Source organism: Diadema antillarum, unplaced genomic scaffold (genome assembly GCF_040938485.1).
Source record: "Diadema antillarum isolate AM-2024a unplaced genomic scaffold, OU_Dant_1.0 seq00001207_RagTag, whole genome shotgun sequence".
NCBI classification, from domain to species: domain Eukaryota; kingdom Metazoa; phylum Echinodermata; class Echinoidea; order Diadematoida; family Diadematidae; genus Diadema; species Diadema antillarum.
The window spans coordinates 595,858-622,445 of NW_027272000.1; the positions used below are offsets into that span (position 1 = coordinate 595,858).

The 26,588-nt window shown below is 37.8% G+C and overlaps 1 protein-coding gene across 1 annotated transcript in view; it reads left to right on the top strand.

Annotated features, from left to right (window-relative positions):
* Positions 1-8,473: 8,473 nt before the first annotated feature.
* Positions 8,474-26,588, top strand: part of LOC139744742 (ammonium transporter Rh type B-A-like) — a 74,052-nt gene continuing 55,937 nt past the window's right edge. Inside the window, exons 1-2 of the mRNA XM_071655165.1 lie at positions 8,474-8,723; positions 19,615-19,798. Of these exons, the coding sequence (XP_071511266.1) occupies positions 8,567-8,723; positions 19,615-19,798 (341 nt within the window). The 5' untranslated portion in view covers positions 8,474-8,566. The remainder of the gene's footprint in view (positions 8,724-19,614; positions 19,799-26,588) is intronic.

Sequence of the window (26,588 nt, forward strand, 5' to 3'; positions counted from 1 at the left end):
TGGAAGGATCTGGACAATCATTCCACAAATGACCGCATGATATTAAAGTGTAGCAAAGGGACACGGGCTCTACGAAGTGCACAACTATTTCTGTTCTAACAGTTGTTCACAACCTTGATTCAACTTCACTCATGTCTTCATGTACCCTTCCATAAAATAAACTACCATGGTACTCTATTAAAAGATTTCATTCATAAAATTATCTTAGCATCTTACTCAGGAGTACATTTAACTGAGAGTGACAGACCATATCAAACACAGAATGTGTCTACAGTTTTTTAATCGGTCCGGACAAGCTTTGGAAGTATGAACCTATCAATTTTACATTTGACACCATGCCACCTAGCAATGATCTAGCCAACTTCAAATGTAACAGAATCTGGAACTGAATTCAGAGAGTTGAAACCCTGTGTTTAGCAACATCCATCTTAATATAGTTATCATAATATCATCCATGGGCCTGCCTGCGCCTGGGTATAAGTGTAGCTATAGGCAACAGGGCCAGGGGTGGATCCAGGAATTCTGCAGAGGGAAGGAGGCGCCTTTACAAAATTAAAGGGGGTGCACGTGTCCCCCTCCCTATCATAGATGTATATATTTTTCTTTTCATTTCTTTTAACACACACAAAAAAAATCCTACAGGGCAGTTGTCATTCTCGCAGATCCCTCCTGTCCTGACCAAATCATTTTAGTCATCGATTTGAATAGAAATAGACTAACTTTAGGCCATAACTTACAAACCAAGCGAAGCAGAACCAAACGTTCCCCGTACCCGTATTAAACTCCGTAGTGGTTAACCTGTTGTCAATAATTGGACTACAGTAAGTCTATTCGGTATGTATTCAGATTGCCGCATTTTTTTGTATTTAAAAGTTGTAATTTAGCCACAATACTACCCAGTACCAGATCGCAAATCCTACAATGCGCAGCACGAACACTTCGCGTTCAGGCTGGTCACAGTTTATTTAATAGATGAGTGACCTGCACCTCGTCATAGTTAATGTTTATGCATGTTTGAATCACATTTCGTGACTGAAATTCTCTGAAATCCCACTAACATACAGGAAAAATGTTGATGATTCCAATAGAACCACAAGTTCACTGATCGATACAGGAAATTTGCAGCTATCTTCCTCAAACGTGAACAATGCGGAACAGTTGTGCGCTAAGGAAGGGGCCCACAACTCATCACCCGTGCTCCCATAGACAAAGCACGTAAAAGACGTGTGCGGGTGACCGTGATGCTCCTATAGACAAGCACATAAAAGATGCGTGCAGGTGACCGTAATGATAGTAATTAGTATGTCGTAACCAGGATTCTCTATTCCATAATGGCATAAATTCAAGATTTTCGCAAAAAAACTGTTCGGTTAACCGGTTTTCACCACAGTTTGTTACTTTGGACCAGTTTGGTTGTGGTAACCCTGCCTACCAAGTTTCAAGCGTACTGAACACAAGTCCCAAGCATAAATTTTGTTAAGTGCACTTGTAACAAGGTGACGATATTCGGGCCCCTGACGAGGTACGGGCACCTCACTATCAAATTCACAGCACTGACACTGACACTGACAGCGCGCCGCGCCGCGGTTAGATACAGTGCAACATAATTTTGAAGGTATGGGACCAAGCTGTATGGAAGATTCCCTGCCTTATCCTCTCATGACATAATACGGCCCAAAACATCATGGTATGAATTGAAAAGTGCACTCAAAATTGAAGTCAATACTCACCAATGTGTGAAAACAGCATGAACTATCACTCTTTATGTTGAAGCTGTAACTGTCACACCCCTGTCTGTGCAGGATTTCACGAGTATTCGGGCTTCTGTCACAGCGTGTTGAATTTTTGCTTCAAACGACTGGGAAATCACGTCTATTCAGAGAACTGCAATGGTCAGTTACAGAAAGAGATATGGGGGGAAAAGCTCAGTGGTTACATACTGGACATCGAGTTGATAATAGGGAGAGAGATGAGCTCTTCCCTGGTTTAGACCAATAAAGTGGAAAAGATGCTTTAAGCAGCTCGCTAAATTGACAAATAGAGTCTAGAAATACTAAAGTTGATGATTTGTGATGGGCAGTACACAAGGCAGTGAATGTTTTGATTTAAGAGAGAGAGAGAGAGAGAGAGTAAAAGTACTTTTCAAGTACTCAAAGTTTCATTTTGCCCGTACCAGCCCCAAGGGCAATTACTCAGTACCCCCTCCCCCGGATGAACACCGCTTAGTGTAGGGTTAGAGCAAAATATTAGGGTAAGGGTTAGGGTTACGGTTACGGTTATAGGTTAGGGTCAGTATTTGCTAGGGTATACTTCGCGGGGAAGGGTCCGGGGTAGATATAGCCAACTTGATAGATAGATAGAGAGATAGATAGATAGATAGATAGATAGATAGATAGATAGATAGATAGATAGATAGATAGATAGATAGATAGATAGATAGATAGATAGATAGATGGATAGGTAGAAAGATAGATCTAAAAACAGTTGGGGTTATGGATAGATAGATAGATAGATAGATAGATAGATAGATAGATAGATAGATAGATAGATAGATAGATAGATAGGCCCTAGATAAGTAAGTAGATGATGTGAGATACATAGAAAAGTAGGTAAATGGACAGATACATAGATTATTGATTGATTGTCAATAATTGGTTGATTGATTGATTGATCGGTTGATTGATTGATTGATTTATGGATGGATGGATGGATGGATGGATGGATGGATGGATGGATTGATTGATTGATTCATTGATTCATTCATTCATTGATCGACCGATTGATTGATTGATTGAAAAGTAGAAATGAAGGGGAAAGTACGCCTATGATGTTCGTGCTGCAGGTTCTATGGGCCTATACAGCAACAGTACCAAGTCACGGTTTTTCTTTTCTGTTGTTTTTTTTTTAGCAAAATGTGTTTCGTGTATCAAGATTAAGAGTTTTATGAGTACATTTGTAATTGGTGCTGTATCATATTCGTATTACATATATAGATAGGGCCTCATCCACGTCAAGCTCTGCTTATGATGACGGTCCCCTGTATTGATTTCTCCTTTGTTCATAGATACAGTATGCCTTAATATGTTATTTTGATTCATATGTCACTACATACTGATGTTGTTACGAAAATGATATTTTTGTATTGATTTGTATGTTAAACTCTTTCTTTCTTTCTTTCTTTTTTTTTTTTGCATACTCTGTATCACTCTGTTTTCATTTGCAATTGTATTTGGGGAAAGAAAATGCAGAAATAAACCAAACCAAACCAAACCAAACCTGTATCCAGCTGTGTGTTCCTCTAGTGGACAACACTTAGACTTTGCTACCAGCAGAATCATTGCATTGTGAGAGAAACGTTCCTAATAAACGAGCGAGGTTCGTTGCGTGCAGCGTTTATCACAGGACTGGTCTCAAACTGGACTGGAAGAGCTGCGGCAGCAGCACCTGCTGCAGCATCGCAGGTGCATAGATAGCTGCACAAGGCCAGGGTGCGGTCATCACGTACTGATATCTGGTATGTCTCCCTCTAGAGAAACATTCATGACATTCGTACAAAATGTTGCATGTATCCGGTAAATTTCTTTTCATTCATGTAATTCATAATCATTCCGTTCAATGGCACAGACATCGGTGTCAAATCGTCTTTTGACCCCCACCCCCAAATAAATGGACCACATTACAATTATGAAAATCAAGTACATTCAAGCAGGGACATTCTATTTCTTACTACATCTATACAGAATGCAAAATAGGGAGAGGAGTAGAAGTAAGGCTTTTACGTCCTTTAAAGGACAAGTCCACCTTCATATACATAAGGATTGAGAGAATGCAGCAATATTAGTAGAACACATCAGTGAAAGTTTGAGGAAAATTGGACAATCCTTCAAAAGTTATAAATATTTTAAGTATCTGCGCAGTCTATACTGGAAGAGAAGACTACTACAGTGTATGATGTCACATGCGTACAACTATATAAGGAAAATAAAAAGAGAATTTCACAAAACTTTACTTTTTGAATAAAGTGCACATTTCTTCGACTTGCTACTGACGTATGTTAAGGGTAATATTATTCCCCCTGCCTTCTGAAAGAGAGAAGTCAAGTATTCTTTTCCTTTTATTGCGAGAAAAAAGGAAATATGTTAAATTTTCTTTATTCTTTCTTTATTATCGTTGTACTCATGTGACATCACAACCTATAGTAGTCTCTTCATCCGGCCGTGACTGAGTAGAAATTTCAAAAATTCATAACTTTTGAACGGATTGTCCGATTTTGCTCAAACTCTCACTGATGTGTTCTACTAATATTGCTGCATTCACTCAACCCACATGTCTATGAAGGTGAACTTGTCCTTTAAAGGAGAAGAAAAATGAGTAGCGCAAAAGAAAAGGAGGAGCAAAAAGAAGAAAGACTGACTTGCACATGGAGTGGAAGATAACGCTGGTGATAAAGTATGAAGTGAAGAGATGATGATGAGGAGGAAGGGAAGGGAAGGAAGAAGCGGAGGTGGAGGAGGAGGAGGAGGAGGAGGAGGAGGAAGAAGAAGAAGAAGAAGAAGAAGAAGAAGAAGAAGAAAGAAAGAAAGAAAGAAAGAAAGAAAGAAATATAAAAAAGAAGATATAATCATAATGCATCATAAAAATGGATTGTAGAATCTCTGCAATCTGATTGGTCAATTGTCATGCATTGGATTTTACTGATCCACACTGAGCCATGGCCATGCGTCTGGTAAAATCCGAAAGCATTGCTCAAGCATTGTATATTGTATAGTGTTGTACATTATTGTAGGTGTACCGGACGCATGATGGGCAAAAAAGGTTGAATTTCATGAATTTAGGGGGCCATTTTATAAAAACGAATGATACACATGCCTAATTCGTGGATCGGTGAGAATTGACTGCTCTCATTTGTTTTGGAAATAGTATAAAACCCACGAGAGGAGAGATGGGTTTAAACGGTTCCAAAGTTAATCTTGCGCATGTAGTTCTCACCGATCCGCTCTGTCCTGTGCATCTTTTCCATAGTATCATCTCCCTGTGGAAAATGGCATTGCAAACATTTATCTTGTCTTCTCATTTATTTTCATCAATTTGATTTCATTTTTAGCTATTTGATTTGTTTTTATAGAGGCTAATATTCACTGACCTACATATATAGGCCTATATCGGCACCATAATGTATTCCCCTAATAGCTATATAACTGTAATGCTCGCGGGCAGAAACAAATAACCATTGTTTCAAATGCATTTTCCAAAGGAGTATCATTTTCTTGATTCACTGGCAAAGGAAAAATATGTATTATTAAAAAAGTGATGGTATTGATGCTGAATGCGTTGCAGTAAAAGGTAGTATAAAATACAATGGTGACACAATTATGTCATAACAGTGATGATCGGTGACAGTGTAGCAGAATGAACACCTCAGTGACTTGTATTATAACATTTTAATCAGAAAATTCCGGTGTTCATCATTTCACGTAACCGCATGGCAATAGCTAAATTAATGATGTTGACAACAATGATATCAATAATGAGGAAATAAATGCAAAAGCTTCACGGACAAGAAGAACACTCGATGAAATAGGTTCATCTGTGAAAATACCAGAATTATCATCAGTATACTTAGTACTCTATTGGATATATCAATTAATGGTAATAAAACATCTATTAATGGGACTGACGACAACAACGTTGTACTATTGTTACATTCAAGGGATGGTACAGTATTGGTGGAGATGAGGCTTGGGCTTTAAAATTTCTGCGAGATACCAAGAAAACGCTCATGAAATAGTACAGAGCATACCATTTTAAGAGGACTTCAAAGCTTATTTGATGAAAATCGGGTTTGGAATGACTGAAACATCCAAAAACAAAGAAAAACAAAGCGAGCGTATAATAAAATGTGGGTCCCACACTTTATTAGGTATAGAATCGCTCTGTTTTGGATATTTCAACCATTTCAAAACCAATTTCCATCAAATAAACGTTGAATCCTTCTTAGAATTACATGCTCAGGGGCGGATCCAGGGAGGACCGCAACCGGCGCACGCCCCCCCCCCCTTTATTTTTTTGTTGAAACAAAAGAAATAAAAAGAAAAAATGGGGGGAGGGGTGCGTGCGCCCCCCTTTAATTTTGTAAACGCGCCCCCTCTTTACGGAATTCCTGGATCCGCCCCTGCATGCTCTTTCATATTTCATAAGAGGTTTCTCATTATCTCAATTAGGACTGTTATAAACCTGAATCCCCACCTCAACCAGTACTGTACAGTCCCTTTCAAAAGGGCGATGATTTGGCTCAGTCGATAGCGCGTCTGCCTCCAATTCCAAAGGACCCAGGTTCGATTATCGTTATTGACACCCCCCCCCCCCATTTTTTTTCTTTTTTTTTAATGGGGGGGGGGGGGGGGGCTTATCAGCCTATTAATCCCCGCCGGAAGTGCCCCCCCCCCCCACTTTTGAAAACGTGGCGCCGACGGTGACAACAACAACAACAACAACAACAACAACCATGCCAATACCATGTACGTTAAATAAAGATAATACATGTACATGTGTTTTTCCCTCTTGTTTATGTGAATTACGTGCAACATTCAGTCGGGTATGGATACTTTCATCTCCCTGATTCAGCATTGCTCAATCTTTCATGGCGGCTTGGACAAAATACATGTAATATTTACGCACACCACAGATACAAGGAATACACATTTCATTGTAAGAGACCAAGGAATCATTACATCCTGTCATCTGTCAATAGAGGGCGCTCATCCTCTCAACCCATGGACGGAGATCAGCGACCTTTCAAAAGAGTTCAAATAATGCTAGTACCGTGTACCAATAATCTAGATTACGTTCTCAATCGCTGCTGCCTCTAACCCCCCCCCCCCCATCCCTTATCATTCTATCTTTCTCTCTCCCATCTCACCCCCACTCTGGAGTGACGTACCGCTAATAATTGAAAAGTTTTATTGCAAATGATGAGTTGCGTGCCATTTTTAAACATTTCAAAAGTAAGTCTATTATCATCAGATAGAGCAAAATCAAACCTTTCCGGTAATATCTCACTTGTGACATAACAAGGAATATTCTAGAAGTTATGATTACAATATCTTGTTTGATCTTATTATTTTCTTTGGTTTTTTTTTTTAGGAGCTTTATTAATCCAAATATCTCAACCTGGCAAGATTGGGGGTTAGCTAGTTATGCGATAAAACTCTTCAATCAATAGAAGGGATTCTCCTGAAAAGGGCAAATGACAATGATAACGACGATGACATTGAACTTTAAATCTCTATATTATACTGACCGTCCCTGGGGCATGGAAGACGTAACAAACATTAAACACAATGTTAAACATCAGAAATAGCAATACATTGTACTTGTTGGCAAAACATGAAACTATTTACGATAAAATCACGTCTGTGAGAATGATAATATTGTCGAATGGCAACAATGATTTGAACCGGACCTCCAGACGATTTTCTGGTTGTTGTGAAAATACCCGTATATCTTATCAAACCAACCACATACTATAGTAGAAAGAGTTTCGGAACGATGAAATAAAATTTTTTAATTAGAATGTATGCTCGAAAGTGCAACCCACGGTGGGTTTTAGCTAATCATGTGGATGGTCCCCTTAAGAAACAATAACAAAACAAACACTTTGATTTAATTTACGAAAGAGAGGTGATAACCCCCCCCCCCTTTCAAAAAGAAAGAGAAAAAACAAAAAAACAACAACATTGGAAAGAGGCAAGTAAAGAGTAAATTTCAGAGGCAAACCGCTTATGAAAAATAAGCTGGTATGGTCTTGATTCAGTAATATTAGTCTGAAATAGTGTGGTCGACAGCTGCAGCTCATGGGAAACACTAGGTTAAGACGCGATGGTTGCTCTTATGAATATTCATGAGGCGAGGAGAAACTTTTGCACGCGTGCATTGTCCTCTCAGCCTCGTGATACGGGCGGTCCTCAACCCGAAAGCCACGCCTACTAGTACTTCCGTCATTGATAGCCGTGCACATTCTAAATGTATTTCACAGGAATGTACTCTGTGGTATATAAGTGAACAAATCTCTTGTTTATCCCCATCAATCCACGACAGTATCCCAGCCGATAGGTCGTCTAAATACCCTGCTTACTACGAACATACCGTTTTACTGGTAGTTCAGAGTCTGATGTTTTGAGACACCCCTGATCTCACCCTCAAACTTCCAGAACACTGCTTGCAGGATTCACCTTCTTCGTGTATTTACAGCCGCAGGCCGATTAATCCATCAAAGTGAACTTCAACCAGATATTGACCTCGAGTAAACACGGTTGTTATCAGTATAGTACCAAATCCCCGGTCTCGTCCAAAGAACTTGTTTCGGCATAGCTGACCGGCTTGACGCACTGCTAAGTGCAGTCCCAAACATTTCACAAAGCAGTTGCAGAGCAATCGCCGAACATCGCCATCGTATGCACACAGGACTGTTTATTAACACTGCTACAAACAACAACAATAACATTAAAAAATATCACACTATAACTTGTTCTGAGAGTTCCACATCGACGACGTGATCGACATCGAGATGGGTTTCTTTCGGGGTAAACTGACAGCGGTGCTGCTGATCTTCGAGATCCTTTTCGTCATCCTGTTCGCGGTCTTCGTGCGCTACGATCCCCATGTCGCCGCTCCGGGCGCCAAGGACGACGAAGATTTCTATTCCGTGGACAAATACTACGGGCGTGAGTACATGATAATAATTACCATCAGTCATTATATTGGTTTGTTAGAGTAACCCTGCAAACTGCACAAGCTATACAATTAGAATGTAGACGAAAGCAAGCACTTTTATTTTAAACAAAGCAGATCTTCAATAATAACGCTCCTTAATAAAGAGTACACATGCATGTATTATGTACAGTAGAAAGGGGCAAAACAGGTGGGGGCATTGCATTGGTCCTTGATAGGGAAGGTGGGTGTGGAGGACAGGAAAGGGGGGTTGGAAAGGGACTGAATAGATGTTAAGACAAGTAGTGAGATGGAAAGCAACCGACAGGAGTGCAAAGAAGAAGATTCTGCAAATAATGCAATATGATTATTTTATTGATTTATATGTATATCTATTATGTATATTTCTTAATGTATACCATATAGGCCCTATTTATTTCATCCAAATTACGGCATTTTGTCACTGATGAGAACATTTATTATCATGAGCAGAATCCTGTATAGCGTCACCAGCAATCGGCGGCTTAATCTTTAAACCAAGGAGCTTAAGCTCCTTGTTTAAACATGGGTCTAATGATGTCCCGGCGAAGTTCGGTTTCGTCGTGGTTCAGTTAACGCTCAATCAAAGTCCAGCTTGTAATGACACTTTTGAGTGCATGTAAGCTGATATACTACAAAAACTGGGGCAATTTCATTTACATATGTACTCCTATACATTCGTGCAATATATTATTGAATCTCTACTCGCATGAGCTATAACGTACCACCCCCTCTTCTGAAAATAAACTGTTTATTGCTGATGATATGCCGCTTTGGCGTGAGATGCCAATCATTGACGAGCCTGACTAACTCCACGGATAATTACTTAACTGAACTGTGCGAGTTGTTGAGAGTGAAAAAGAGAACTAACAACAATAATTATTGTACAATTATGAATATGGTATGATTATAGAAAGACGCGGTAGTTCAGACAAAATTAAATGTACTGTACTCTTAACTGATATGACATCTACTACCAGACTACTACTGCTAATGATATTTATCTATGGTAATTTATTTATTACATGCAGGATAACTATGATGACGACTTTGATGATTGTGATAATGCGAACATATAAACGAAAACTAGGGGGCTGTAATTCAGAGACCCTGTGTACGAGACGGTTGATCTATAATTTGATAGGTGAAACTCACTGAGCTGGTATCAGTGAAGACCTTTTAAAGAGTCCGAATAAGTAAGGAGCTTTTGGCATCAGAAAGGAACCATCGATCACGGAGAATGTTGAGGCCTATGTTTTGAGAATGTGCAAGATATTTTTTCCTTGTCTACAAGGCCTACTGCCCCTCAAGTCCTTGAACCTCCGCAGTGAGTTAAATGCCACGCACGTACGACTTCAAGCGATTTGCATGACAACAGTGTTATTCGTTTGAAGGCCAATATTATAGTGACCGAAATTCTGAAACGAGAGACACAGCATTGTTCTGAAACTTAACGTATAGCTACAGTTTTACTTCATATTTGATGACATGTCAACAGACATCAAGTGGGTAGTAAATCGAGTAAGCGGTGATGTGGAAGAATAATCATGTTTTTGCTCGAAAGAAAAACTACGCCATGATGGCAGATGGGATTGACACACAAAATCCAAAAGAATATGTTTAAAACATGATGTATGCTATACCGAAATCAATATCATTAAAATGCTTCAAAGTGATCAAGGTATCGATTTCCTCTGACCCTATAGAATTAGGATAGAAAGCACATGGAGGACGGAGGGAACGGAAAGAAATAGAACACACACACAAAAAAGAGACAAAGAAGAAAAAGAATATAGATAAAATTAATGAATTCTTTTTGTCAGAAAATGTCCGATTTTATTGGAGTCGGATCAAGTAGTGCACAGTCAACATTTTTATAATGTTTGTTCTTGTCCTGCCTATAAATACATGACGGAGACGAGTATGTGTCTCGCTCAAAGATTACCGTAAACTCATTACCCCTCTTTGCTTCTTTTTTATTGGAAGTTGAACTCGAGTGTAAATATAGTTGTCGGTTTAAACTGATAAGAAAACAAGCCCAGGCGACGCTACCTGATAGTTGGCAGAGGCATGGACTGTGAAAGGCAGGTCAAAATCGAGTCATACACGCGAATAAAACACACACACACACACACAAACAAACAAACACAAACCAATATCTCTCTCAGTTATCTGGCAGCCATCAACAACCTTTCCAGCTGGTATTTATAGTTGATTATTGATACTGGAGTAATAGCTTTAGTGAAGAACATGCGATCAGTGCATGGTATTGTATAATTTTAGTTCCTGTATTACTGCACGTATATACAAAGGATGAATACGCGTATCTTCGGTATCATAGTCAGTATTGCTCATCAGCAACATCCAAGTTACCTTGATTCCAAACAAAACTTTAAACAGAGATTTCCTTGCGTTCTTTTCCCATGCGGCATTTTTGGTGCCAAGAGATTTGTCCATAGATGTTGATTTGAAAATGGGTTTCTTAGAGAATTAATGAGTGCGTCTGCAATCTTATTCTGTTCTGCGCAGGACTGATCAGTGCAAGGACCGGACGATAACCACACATGTCCTTGTACGAAATAAGTGTTTACTAGTACCCATATATCTTTGCTTGTTTTGTTTTGACCTCTCTCTCCTTTCTGTCTGTCTGTCTGTCTCTATCTACATATCCATCTATCAATTTATATATTTGTCTATCTATCTATATGGCGGCAAGAAATTTGCATCAGAAATAAATATTCTCGTTAGGTAGGCCTACTGTTGACCCCACAACGCCGACAAATAGCATCCACATTCCTTTCGATCTGTATACCACTCCGAAATAATAGACTATTGTCTTCATCATAGTAATATATTGCAACAACTAAGAATCCATTTCAACATATTTTGGGAGAGGTATTATACAAACTTGGGGTAGACTTTAAGTCAGTCTAAAGAAACAACTGCAAATAGGGGCTGAAGCTTCCTTTTGCTGCGATGGAAACCACGAGGTATATCTACGCTTACAATGTGCACTGATCACTTTTCAGTGAAGGCGACAGCTTCGAACTACACCTGAACATTAGATAACGATGTCTTTACACGCTTCACTCGGTTTCCGTATGTAGCACGACATTACGCCACTCTTCCCGAGGCAATCCTATTTCAGACACTTAGTGTAAAAACAACGTGGCGCCAAGAAATTTACATCAAAAATAAATATTTTTGTGAGGTATCGTTAAACTGACAAAGTAGCGCTCACATTCTTTCGCTTTTTCCTCTCCGAGAACGCATCAGGGGTCGGGCCACCTGTCACACCCATTGCCATGGCACGTTGGCGCGCAATTGTAGAGGCTTGGGCTGTGATTGGCTGCAAGTTATGGTCATGCGACGCGACACCCCACACGCATTCATGACCGCGCGTCTCGTGTGCAGGTGGAAGGCTACAGGAGGTCATCGCATTTACTTCTCAGTGTACGCACGTGTAGAAGCGCATGCTATTCTGTCATAGCAGGGAGGTGCAAGAGAGATGGAGATGGCACTCTGAGAACTTCTCTCCCTGGTCATAGTAAATCAGTCACCCGTATGTTCGTGGCGTTCCCCCAGACATTGGGTGAGGGGGAATAGGCAGGGTGGTGGGGGTGGGGGTGGTGGCGGGGTGGAGCCAGGGACTAATGTATAACGTCACGTTTGGACGAAAGGAAGATGCACATTTTCTTCTTTTACTTCATCGGGTTTCTTTTTAAAATTGTTTTCTTGAGTGATTTGCTTTAATGAATTGATCTCCATAACGCTATCGACCGGGAAGCAATGGATGTAATAGTAAGTAAGTATGTTTGTGTAACATTTCAATTTTTTTTCTTGCTACAACAAGATTTTCTCGAAGAGAAAATAACAGCCTTTTCAATGACACACGGAAGAAATGACAAGGCATTATAGTATTTTTTTTAAATATTAATTTTGGAAGTTGTTATCTGAAAACGATTCGAGGAAGCAATCTGCTTTTTCTCTATTCTAAGGAAACTCACCGGTATCATCTTCATGTGGGAACATCCCAAGAGCCTGTTTGAAACAAAATAACGAAGCTTTGCCTGGAATCCCCGTTTGGCTTAGTTGTTACTGTTTTGTTTTGTTTTTGTTTTTGTTTTATTTTTGTTTTGTGTTTTTTTCAAAGAAAATTGTCAAAAAGCACACACAGAGAAAAACCATCAAACTCTGCCAGCCGCTCATACCGAATGTCTTGAAGTGTAAATGGTAAAACAACTCGTTGCAAACATCCTTACTCCAGACGTATGACATGCCGAAAGGCTCTATATCATAAAGTTGAACTTTGGCTCGCGACATTAATAGCATGTTTGAAGTGGGACAGCACGCTCGCTTGTCTAGAAGGGGTTTAATAGGGTGGGCAGTTGTAAACTTAACGATCTTCTGTAATCGCAACATTTTCACCCGTGAATTTAATTCAATCTAATTTAATTTCATTTATTTTTTTCTGTAACCATTTTATAAACATAGCTTTGCAAAAGAAATACATGTATAGGCCTGTGCACAAAATATTATAAAAGTAGGGTACATTTACTTCGTAATATACTTACTTTGTAATATTCACTTGGTAATACAAAACTATTCTAATTCAATACAGGCTTATCATTGTTAATGAGTAATAAAAAAGAATCTATTTTTGAATGTTTTATGGGTTTGCATGGGTTGAAACAAAGAGCAAAGCTTGAAATCGTGAAAAGGGGCCTACAGTAGAATACAATGCGTGAACTTTGCGATAGGGTTGCCACGTCAGAGAGCATATACTTTTTATTGCACTTTGGTACTGTTTAAGCCGTCAGCCAGTCGTTTTCACAATATTCTTGAATAAGGTGAGATACAGAAATCTCTCTCTATTGTGATTATGAACAATTTGATCGCAAAACGAGTTAACTGCATTCATGTTCATTCTAGATATTTGCAACTACAGCGCTACTAAAAACGAGGAAAATGATAAGAAAATAGTATGGGATATTCGTAATAATGACGTCAAGCCTATACTCCTTGTTATGTAGCAAGTGATGTACTACTGAAAAAGTTTTATTTTGCTCTTGATGCTGGTGATTGACTTGATTTATTTTAAGATGTTTGAACATCTGAACCAGTTTTAAAAATCAAACTCTTCATTTAGGGCCTACACATACATACCGAAGGTTAATCAACAACAAAAGGAAGACAAATTTGAAAGTCATTAGCAAGACAACAGAGCGACTGCGAGGGATTAAAGAAAAGAAGACGGTATAATATGTATTGCATAGGGCCTCCACATTAAAAAAAAAAATGGCTGAATCAAGATATCACGCTTTATCCTGAGACATTTAACACAAAAGAAACATGAAGTCATGCGAGAAACAGAAAAGGGAAAATGGTCCCTTTTGACCCCAGTGATGTTTTCTTCCACACTTTAATTGTGAAATCATGCAGAGATACCCTCCATGTAAATCTGACCCGGTATTACAGGGATGTACGTGTCCGTAAGAAAACCTCCCTGGTATTTATTAGGTGCAATAAATGTGTGTGTGTGTGTGTTTTTTTTTTCCCCTTCTTGTTTCTTTCTTTTCCTAACGCCGTAAAAAGAGATGGCGTGGAATGTCGGTGCGATTACAAGGCACGTTCCCAGGGGAGATAAGTACAATGACCTGTCATATCAGGTCCTCGGCAAGCTTTGCTATCTACTAGACCGATTCCTCCGATTCCTGTATAATAGTCTTCCTCCCAGGCTTTTTGATTTATCATGATTAACACATCAGCTTTGGTGCTGATAATTTAAGCTTTGCAATGGAAAGTCATATAGACTTGTATTGATTCATAGCACCCTCTGATCATTACTTATGTGGCCAAAATAATATTTAAATATGTGCCATAATTATTTTTCAAAACTGTTTTTCTACTATTTTTCTTTAGATTTACTTGGACACGTCCTAAAAAAAAGAAAGAAAAATAAATCCAAACCAAGATTCTATAATTGACATTATCTGTCATTCACTGCTAAGTTATAGGCCTATATAGTTATTTTGAACAACAAAAGACCTTGAATTGCATGACACATTTCCCTTTATAGTCTATAAAACATAACTTGTATACTGATTTCCCCTACAAATTTCCTTGCTTTGTCTTGATTTAATCATACCCACATTATGTTTTAGATAATAACGACTGCCATTATATTATGTTTTATTTATTATTTGAATAATGTCCGTATGTTTAGTTTAGTGTTAGATAAATCTACATGCACTTGTTATTTTTATGCTCACACGGTCATTCAATTGCTTTTCATGCTGTGAATCAGAATTGGATTGAAATATGTTCGCATAAATCAAGTTTGTCTTTAGTGCCCTTCTCATATAGTGGTAATAGCTAGTAATCAATATTATTCATATATGCCTAATTCTTTATGAATAAAGATTTTTTTTTTAATTTTTCGACGGCTGTATTTCCCTACTTTATAAATTGTCATTCCTTTTAATTGTAAATTTCATGTAAGAATTCATCTTTAAATGTCAGCATCTGGGAATCTACACCATACAAACAATGCTTCTATATGCAGATTCCCAATATTTCACATGTCCAGTTGTCTTATTGCTGTATTGGACAATTCACCTGTTCAATGTTTTTGTTACGTTTATGGTTTATTTGTAGAAACGTTGAATATGGAGCAATAAAAACAAACAAGCAAACAAGCAAAATGTATAGTTGTTATCAATTATTCATAAATTGTCATTATTACGAATATTTGTCTATATATATTAGGCCTACACCATTATTACTTCCTTTTTGTGTGATGGGCGACCATAATATGGCACACTAATTATGAATGCATGAAGCCCCAAATTATAGTTGTGACCAGCCATGTGCATCAGAACCCAAGTATGCAATCATTGTTAATTTGATATCATATATATATATATATATATATATATATATATATATATATATATATATATATACACACCATTATATGAAGCACCAAGGTTTTCAAATTATGAGGGAGTCATACGTGGTGATCGCATGAGCAAACTGCTCAAGTTTGGTTGAAATGCAAACAGTTGTTGATAATATCTCACCGTGTTTGCCTTCATGCAAGCATAAAAGATCTATGGGGCTTGGCTTGGAGGTTAGGGTCAGTTCACATCAAAGAGAAGTTTCGACGTTGTCTGGTTTGTCTGATAAAATACTTTCTTTTGTTAAGGAAGGGAGGCTGGGGCGCACAATACTGACCTGACGATTTCCACACAAGCAATTATGATAACTGGGAAATTAATTTTTAGGCTTAAAACATTCTGGAGCAGCCATACAACAAGAATAGTTTATAGGATTTTAACAACAAAGTATGAGAAGTCTTGATATCTAGACTGATCATGCGCACATGTCTGGAAACGAAACGTGCGCTACCTACGTCTGTCTTGGTTTTTTTTTTTTATCCTTCTTTTTTTTTTTGGGGGGGGGGAGTATGGGCAGAGGGGGGGGGGGGTGGCTAGTAGGAGATCAGTGGGAATCAGTGGGAATGCTGGGAGATGATTGTTCCAATCCTTTTGGGATTCATTTAAGAGTACATTATATATCTATTCTAGTGTGAAAATCATTTGCTTTAGAATGGTCTCTATATTCAAATTATGTGCAGTTCAATGTTTCCAGGTTAGCATGCCTGTACAGTGACGGAGCGATCGTTAACAATAAACTGCACATTACTTGAATATGAGACCATTCTGAAGCAAATAATTTTCACACAACAATAGATATATAATGTACTCTTAAATGAATCCCACAAGGATTGGAACAATGATCCCCAGTATTCCCACTGATTCCCACTGATCGGTTACTCAGTACTATAGCCATCCCCTTGATTTTAGATTTGTTCTGATGATGTGAATTCGATGTACAGGTACGAGGTAGTTTTGATAGGTCTGGGCAAAAGTGGGTCTACTACAAAGAGCTGTATTTACATATTATAATACAGCTCTATGGTCTACTATCAGTATTAATATCACGTGACTAGGCGAATCATTACCACGGCCGTTGTTGTCATGGCGTTCAGCGTTCGGGTCACTTGGAAAGGTGAGCTTCCGGCTTTGTATTAGATAATGTACGTTTTTGTTGATTAAAGAATAATAACAAACAATTTTCGAACATTTTTGGCTTTTTGGTTCCTAGGGCTCATCAACGCCCGCAATGTTCCAACCTGTTTAGACCCAGGTGCCATAAATATGCATGGCACTGCATTCACGTGTAATCGATCGTACGGTCTGTGCGGGAACAGCAAACCTGCCTTAGGCCTAGCGGCACCCTGTCTACAGTGGCCACCTGTAGACAGGTGGCTACTGTACGTACCTATACGGACTCGCTACGGCCACTTTTCATGTAAGCCTACGAACACTTATGAAAATTCCCCAAGAGAGAAAAGCCACGTTAAAGACCATGTCTGTAGCGGCCATCTATAATGGTCACTCTTTTCATAATGGTCACTCTTTTCATCTCCCATAGGTGGCCGTTATTGACAGGTTTGACTGTACATCCCTTATTGGTAAGAGGGAGATTCCCGATGTGGAAAAACACCTGAAAAAAAAAAAAAAAAGCCGGGAGGTAACGTGCACTGAAAATGAGACAAAACCATAGATTTGCACAGGCCATTCCCCCCTTCTTTGTGGCATTATGCATCCAAGTATAAGGCTTTTATCTTACCAACAATCGTACATAGCACAATAATAATATGGGGTTTACTGACTCATTTCCCTGACACACCTCGGGACCAATTCTGTAGGCTACTGATGTGTTATGGTTTAATGACTTGTAGTTATAGAGCTGTAACTGATGCAAAGCTTTTTTTTTCCAACTGTAATGTAAATGTGTTGTCAATAGGCCAATCTATTTTCTCTTTCTTTTTCTTTTTTTAGATCAAGGCTAGATAGATAGCAGAGAAGAAGATCTAAAGCTTGACTGAAAATTATTGTCCAAGTAAAGATAAAAATAAAAAGATTTACAGGGAAAGGGCAAGAGAGAAATAAAGAAAGACAGAGAAGAAAGAGTTTTTCATGTAACAGAACCAGAGAACATTTTGAAGTTTTAATAGTAGTGTCTTATTGCAAGAGACATTGAAGAATTATTGGAGGTTTCAAGACATCTGCAAACTTTCAACAATACTTTCCAGTGGATGGTTTGGTGGATAAATTGATTAGTAGATTAACAGAAATGGCATATTTCTTTCTTTTTTTCAGAAATGCTTATACTATACATAGCAGTAGGCCTATAGGCCTACCATCTTTTGGCTAGAAATTTTGTAAGAGGTGAAATTGGTAGTTACAGGAGATATGTTCCCCTCTCTCTGTGCCCCTATGAACTGCCCAACCCAATTGTCCATCTAATCTTTGATATCTTGGTTCCTCCAAAAGTTTTCGTACGGTGGGGCAGACAGTTAAAACGAAAATGCCATATTTCTGATAGAGTTTGTGACGGATTAAGCGTGACATGACTTGGGAGACTTTTCTCCTCCGCGGCCATGAGGGGGGCATGCTACACCAGCTTAACATTCTAACCTCAGTTTTACCAAAAGTGAGTGGACTGCTAGGATATCAAATACCAAAGAAAAGAAAAATGTGTGAGAAGAAAAACAAATTTATCATCTCACAAGAAGAGACCAGCAATTTTGATACATACCACCATATTTCTTGTTTGTTTCGCCTACATCAGTGGGGAATAGTTTGAGGCCAATCGAGGTAGAGTGGGATGAAAGAACGCTTGAGATGAAGGCTCTTGGGAGTATAGAGTTGAAGTGCATGAAAATCTGATTACACCAAACTTGGAAGAAAGGTTAAGGGTGGAGCTGGTGTCAAGCTATGTGAAACTCAAAGGGATGTCAGAAATGTTTGAAAGGGCATTGACCTCCGATTTTACATAGCCGCTGGAATGTTGTTGTTGTTGTTGTTATGGAAGGAAAAAACAAACAATAGCTGGTGGCCCTATTGAAGTTTGAACAATGATTTGCCCCGGGCAATGCTGAGATCAAATCAAGCAATGTTATAAGCAAATCAAATGTTATTATTGTTTAAACTTAATGCTAATAAAGTAATATGCTGAAATAAACTTTGTGAATTATCCTCTTGATCTGACTGGCTCTATACAAGACAGCCATCCATGTCTAAACAAGGATGACCTTAAAAAGAAACCTTTGTCTGTATCTATCAGGCAGAAATTATATTTAAAAAAAAGTTGTTTTTTTTTCCAACCATGGCAGATGTCGTACATAGGAATTAATTTTACATGAGAAAGAAACTTTGAACCCATGCTGTAGTGGGTGACGTTGATTTGTTTATCTTCACCACATTTGTGCTTTAAAATATGCCTCACTGGGGAATACAGCCCGAGAGAAAGAGAGATATATAGATAATACAGATTGATAGAAGGCAAGTTCCAGCAGACACACAGAATGAAAGAGAGATGATATATAACAAGGCCTAAGATTGATGGTGAGAAAGAAAGAGAAGAAGAGAGATATATGAAATTCATGTTCAGCTCCACAAAATTTCATTTTTTTCATGAAAGGAATAAAAGATTTATTGTATTCTTTTATTTTCATCTTATTATTATTAGCATGATTGATTATTGTTAGTGTTTTTTGTAATTATTATTATTATAATTATTATTATTGTTATTAATGTTATTATCATTGTTGATGTTATCATTATTATTATTGTTATTATTATTATTATTATCATTATCATTATCATTATTATTATTATTATTATTATTATTATTATTATTATTATTATTATTATTATTATTATTATTATTATAAATGTTATTACCATCATTACCATTATTACTACTTTATCATTTTCTTCACATTCCATGCAGTCTTCCAAGATGTCCATGTCATGATGTTCATCGGTTTTGGCTTTCTGATGACGTTCCTGAAACGCTACGGATACGGTAGCGTCGGCTTCAACTTCCTTCTGGCCGCGTTTGTGATCCAGTGGTCCACCCTGTACCGCGGCTTTCTGGAGCTGGAGCACGGAGAGATCTATGTCAACATTCAGACGTGAGTTGACAACAGCCCCATCCTTTTTTTCTTTCTTTTTTTTTTTTTTTGCTGAAAGCTTTGCATGATTTTAATTTCAATTTCAATTTCAATTTTATTTTCGTATTTCTCGATGGAAAATACATTAGATATAACAAAATATGGTAATACAGAATGTCCAGCCTGGATGTATACTTAATACAAACATAGTACATAGCAGCGATGTGTCATTTTCAATCAAAGTAAAAGAATGCTATAGAGAAATACGATGGAACCTACTAAAAAGCAAAGCTTGTTGAGTGTAGGTCCCTTCAAACAGCCTATAAGTGTGAAGAACAGGATGAAGAGCACGGGTACAACTAAAGACCAAAATAAAGAATAAACAAAAATAATGACTATTAATACTCGTGGGGGGGGGGTACAGAAGATTCTTCTCAAATATAATAAAATGAGAACAAGTAACCACATGCTACTCACTATGATGAATGTTGTGACCCATTGATCAACTTGATCGTCTAAGGGTTATGCGGAGTGAGAATGCATTCGATTCACTGCATGCGTGGCGAAGAACAATACACGCTTTTTAATGGGCATGCAGTAGGTCTACTGTAGCAATCCTTTCTGAATACAGGCACTAGCATACATTTGTACCTTTGATTATATTTGCTTGAACACTGCATGCATGGTGAAGAAGAAAACATCTGCAATACTACTAAGGTTAGCCTAGCTTCAATTTAACCCTTGCTCCTCCAAACGGATCTGCAATCTTCGTTACACCCCAGCATTGACCAGGTACAGGTTAGGCCTATTTTAATAATTGCAAAGCAAGAGAACTACAGATAAGGAAAAAAGAGACAACAAAACAGAAACAGATGAAATCAACTAATATCATGAAAAGTTTTTGTGAAATGATACGCAAGGACCACAATTCATATCCTTCCTACATATCCAATGGATTACATATGATGGTAGTATAGGGCCATTTTAGATCTGATTCACTGATTCAGTTATGGAGCAGAATTTGTAATACAACAGTAAATTGTAAATTTACTGTTGTAAACTGTAAATTTACTGTTGTAAACTGTAAATTGTCCAGCGGGTACTCTTCCCAAAAGTAGCAAGATTTTGTGACTGACGATATATCATGCTTTTTTTTAATTCTTGCTGCATCATGTGATAGTAGCTTATATCACAAAGCTATTAAAATGCTGGTAGATATGACGTTTGATCCTTTGAGCAGTAAATCATTGAACCTCTGTCTTACATACCTAAGGCATTGGTACATAAACTTTTAAAGACAATTCTTTTAGTCTGGCCACAGTCAGATAAATTACTGTGCAATTGAGTAGTGGAAAGAATTCCTTTTCTTTTCCTTTGTCTAGAACTTTTGTCTGAATTTATGGCCCTTCCTCTTAGTTACTGCAGTAGATGAACTTAACAGATTTAATGCACAGTGCTTGACAATGATGATCTTTTACTGTATGACGTTTTGTGAGTCTTTTGGATTTTTAGTTTTTTAAGTCTAAGGTCCACTTTCTTTCACACATCAGCCTTCTCGAGTGAAGGAATATCCCCTTTACTTATATTTCATAAGTGATATGGTAATCTAATTACTCTGAGTCTGTACGATCATAATTTCTTTGTGTTTGTTTGTTTATCTGTTTGTTGTTGTTATTGATGTATGTGTCCTGTTTTTTTATCATAGCCAAATATATGCTGCCTGGGGAGCCAGTGAAAAGATGTATGAGGCTAGAAAGAGGCTAGTCTTGGGGGGGGGGGGGGGGGCTTAGAATGCATTTGACTGATTTATGAAATCTCACACCCCCTTTGAGCAGGGAGAGATTCCACAACCTGGTCTTTGTCAACTTTTATAACCCACCCCCTGTAAAAGTGTTCCAGTGGAGGAGGGTACCGCTTAGTAGATATTTGAGATGATAGGCGATAAAGATGCCTATCGCCATGGAAACGTGACACAGGATGAGATCTCTATTAGGGATGGAAATGTGATATGGTGGACCTGTTAGAATGCATCACTGGTGTATGACATTCCTTCCGAGGAGGTCTTCATTTCCAGTCACCACTGGTAGAGGTCCTGTCTGGGCCAGTTTAGTTGGATGGAAAGATGACACTGCTTATGCCAGTTTATTAGCCACACCCATTTTTTTCATACAATGTAGCCTGTGTGAAAGAAATAGAATGAAACTAAAACAGGAACTTTAGGGCTGAATTCATGGGCAAGGAAGTCAAAGGTTATTTGGAGTTTTCATTACCTTTTACCATACCCATTTTTATGCCTCCGCCATGAAGTAGTTCCGGAGGCGTTTTCGGGTTGTCCGTCCGTCCGTAATGAATTTTGTAGACAAAGTAACTATCAAAACCTGTTGAGGTATCCTAATGAAACTTGGCATGTATGTGTATTAGGGGGTGAATTTGTGCCTATCAACTTTTGGGTGCACATGCTCAAGGTCAAAGGTCAAAAGGTCAAGGTCAAATACCTAAAATATCACTATTTCCTCCATATCTATGCAATGCCTGAAGATATTTTCTTGAATCTTATTGTATACATGTATTACCCAATTAAGATTCTCTGGTGAAAGTTTTGGTCATGAGGTCAAAGGTCAAAGGTCAAAAGGTCAAGTAAAAAATATCCAAACTTCTTTTATTTCTCCATTCCTTGGAAAATTGTTCAAGGTATCTTCATGGAACATAGTATATACATGTACTGACTGGCAGTGATTATATAGAGAATGTAGGGTTCATGGGGTCAAAGGTCAGGGGTCAAAGGTCAAGTGCAACACTTCAAACTTTTACTTTTTCCCTCATGGTCATGCAATGCCGGCATGATTTATATTTTTTACACTTGGTGTATGCATGTGTAACCTAATAGAAATTGTCTGGAAAGTTTTTTTTTTCTCTTTTTCTCTTTTTTTTTTGCCTCAAAGGTCAAAAGGTCAAAGATCATGTGAAAGTGCTGAACTAACTTATTCCTCCATATCTCGGAAGTGGCTCAAGTTATCTTGAAACTTACTACATATTTATGCATGCTCTACCTGAAAGTGATTATCTTATGAATTTTAGGGTCAAAGGCCAGATGAAAATGGTAACAATTTACTATTCAATACATAAATTGCACTTTTTCTCCATACCGGTACCTTGAAAATTACTCAATGCATAAATGTATGAATGGGTCAAAGTCAAGTTAAAGTCCTTAAATCACCAAATACATGTATGCTCTCCTATTCATCCAATTAAACCTAGGTCAAGGAAGGTGAACATTCAACACATTTGTGACAAACTTGTCATTTCAATATTTTGCCAATTTTGTGAAAATGTAATCACACTTTGTCCACATGTACTATCTAGACCTATTAGGAGAATCATGCATTATGGCGGAGGCATACCAGTCGCCATAGCGACATTTCTAGTTTTTTTTTTTTTTTTTTTTTACTTAACCTGTTGAGGACGAACTGATTTTGCTACAACACTCATTTTCCATAGACTCCTGCCTGAGTATACTTGTTAACAGGTTAAAATGTAGCCTCTGAGAAAGAATGAATCACAAACAAGACTGTCGAAGCTTAGAGCTGAATTCATGGGGCAGATAGTCAAATATCATCTAGAGTTTTTATCACTTTTAGAGCTAGTCTCCCTTCCAGACTATATTTATTAATGTACCATGCCATCTTATAAATGCTTGGAAACTTCTAAGAAATTAAACCCTTTGTGTGCTTAATTGAGTACTGATTCACACAACAAAATCCATTGCATTGTACATGCTGTCCAAAGTCCCTTGTACTGGAAAGGTTACAGTGACATCAAAGTCGTGATCAGGCTGCACAAAGGTAAAAAGAAACCAACAACTTAAGTAATGTAATGTAAGAAATACTATGTTAATTTTTACATGTGAAGAGGGGTATAAAGCACATGGTAAAACACCTTTTTAGATGTGATAGGAGCTTACTTGAGGTAATGTCAGATTGCAGGTGTACCAGTAGGTATTGGTAGTATGACATTTCTGGCGCACAGAAAACAAGGAAGATGAATTGATGTAAAATGTTTGAGTTTTGTAGTTGCCATATTTTCCTTATTTAGATCAAAAGTCCTTGTACTGCTTCTGTTGAATATGATGGATGAGTTTCTTTTAATGACCAAAAAAAAAAATCACAAATATTTACCATCAAACCATATTAAACCCACTTGCAAGACTTCATCGTAGAGCTCAAGGTATAATGTTGCCATAAGTATAGAAGTTCTAATATGATTTCATCTTCATTGCAAAAAAAAAGGAGGGAGGGGAGGGGAATGGGGTGGAGATGGAAATGGGGGCGGGGTGGAGTTGGGAATGGGGGGCTTGCACAGGACTGTTTAAGGTGTTTGTTTAACATATAGGCCTGTAAAATTTCAATGTAGACCAGCGGAGCATGATGACGTGTTGTATGCAGTTTTACATTCATAATGTTCTCATTGAAAGAGTCCAGCTGTTCTTTATTGCCGACAAACTGGGAATTTATCCCTGACTTGTGATTCAAAAAGAAATTCTCGGTCGAGGAACAAGTTCACAAACCCAGTGGTTGTTGCACTCATAAATCAAAATTGTTTTCCTCTTTTCCCCTCTTATCTGGCTCTCAAATTCATGGTCATTGCATTAGCTTCCCCCACCTGTTATTTGCATAATACACATTCCGAGGAGAGTGAAATGGACATAGCTATTGAAAACACTTAAACAAAAACACACACACAAATGCACACACACACACACACACACACACACACACACACACACTCTCACACATGCACAATCAATTGATATATTGACCAAAGAAGAATGGGGAGGGGGTGGGTGTACGTTGCAGAGAACAGGTGCAGGTACAATGACATATCTCATATGTTCATTTCATGTTCATTTCAAACAACTTTATCACCAATCATACCAGACTGTTTGTATGCATCTTATGTGACATAAAGTCAATGAATGGTAGTGTGAGGTAATTGCATTCCTATTCCCTTGGGCAATACTCAGTCAACATGATCACATTTCTTCAGTCCCAGGTCAGTCAGAGGCAATTCAGCCCATGACCTTTGACACTTCAATACTGCATGTGAATCAAGCTAGGTCACTGATGGGATGCACTTTGCTTGTAGGCCTACATCGTATATTTGCGAGCTGTGGAAGGTTTTCTACACAAGTGAAAGTTTTAAGAATTTTTGTTTTCCTTTTTAAAGCTTCCTTTTTGCTTTGTCTATTAATTTTCTCTGTTCCAAGATTGGCAGGCAACTCATTGCTGTACCTCAGAAACGTCTGTCAAATTTTACAAGTGAATGCTTGGTATAGTGTGGGATCTAAAGCGATTAAAACAATCACTAGGTACCATGGCTACCTTGCAGCTCCAAGTAAAGAAAATGCTAACCCTAAGGCTCACAGTTTGTTTTGATGTTGGCAATTAAGATCCTTTCCTATAGGTTCTCCTCTCCCCTAATATATAAAGTGATTATTTTTTACTATCTATTGGCATGTGTAATTGCTAGAAATCCTGGTACATTAATCGATCACAGCAATTTGAAAAAAAAAAGGGTTCCCAGAATACTATAAACTGTGGTCATTTGTCTGTACATCGCTCTTTAACAACAAAATAGACCACAGTGATGGAAAACACATTTAATTGTGTTCTCTTTTTTGGTAGCTTGTAGAATGACATGACAATAACAACAAGCAAGCTGCTTTCTAAGATTGCTGCTCTTTAAAGGAGCAGTCTTTAAATAGCAGCTTAATTGTGTGGGTTGACTGAGGATGAGAGTGGAAGCCAATAGATAAATGTTATGCTTTGAGATTGTTCGGATCACATGTACTCAGCAGTCCTTTGGCATGCTACAAAGCTGTGAGCATTTCATAGGTATAGCAATAAAAAGAATCTCTCCACACCTATCTATCTATCTATCTATCTATCTATCTCTTTATATATCTATCTGTCTCTACTATTTATCTATCTCTCTATCTATCAGTCTATTTATCTATCTCTCTTTATCTATCTATCTGTCTATCTAGATCTATCTATTTATCTTTCTATCTATCTATCTATCTCTCTTTATCTATCTATCTATCTATCTATCTATCTATCTATCTATCTATCTATCTCTCTTTCTATCTATCTCTTTCTTCTTTTCTTTCTTTCACATCACACATGAACACACATGCACACAAATGACATTCCCTCAGCTGTTGTTGAGCTGCAGTGAAAATTCCTATTGTTTGGCATGACAGGATGTATTATAAGCTTAACTTTTTTCGGGAAAAAAAAACCATCGACAGGCAAATCCTGTGACTGTAATTGTTATGAATGGGAGCTCAGCCAGACTAAATAGGCCTATGATTAATGCACTTAATGCACTATAGCACTTTTTTGTGTATCTGTGTAAACACGGTGAAATATGTACAGTCTCGTTTAAGCGATACTAAAGTATTCATGTGGTTCGGTAGTTCGTTTTTAATACTGATTTTGCACTGGTACAATTCAAGTTGGTCAAGATAAACATGTCCGTTCTCTGTATAATTTCACGCCTATAAATTCGGGAACCTACAATTTTTACAAGCATTATTGCTTTTATGTAGGCCCCATCATATTTCTGACATTTATTTGTGATATCCTCAGATGATAACGACCATTTATATTTGTGTGTAATGTTTGTTTGTCTTTTTTTTCAAACATAAGATATGGTTGTATATATTTTGTACTTTTGTTTTATTGTCAATCATTTTGTACTCCCATCACTGAGAAAGTGGAAATATGAAATAAACTTGAAACTTGAAACTTGA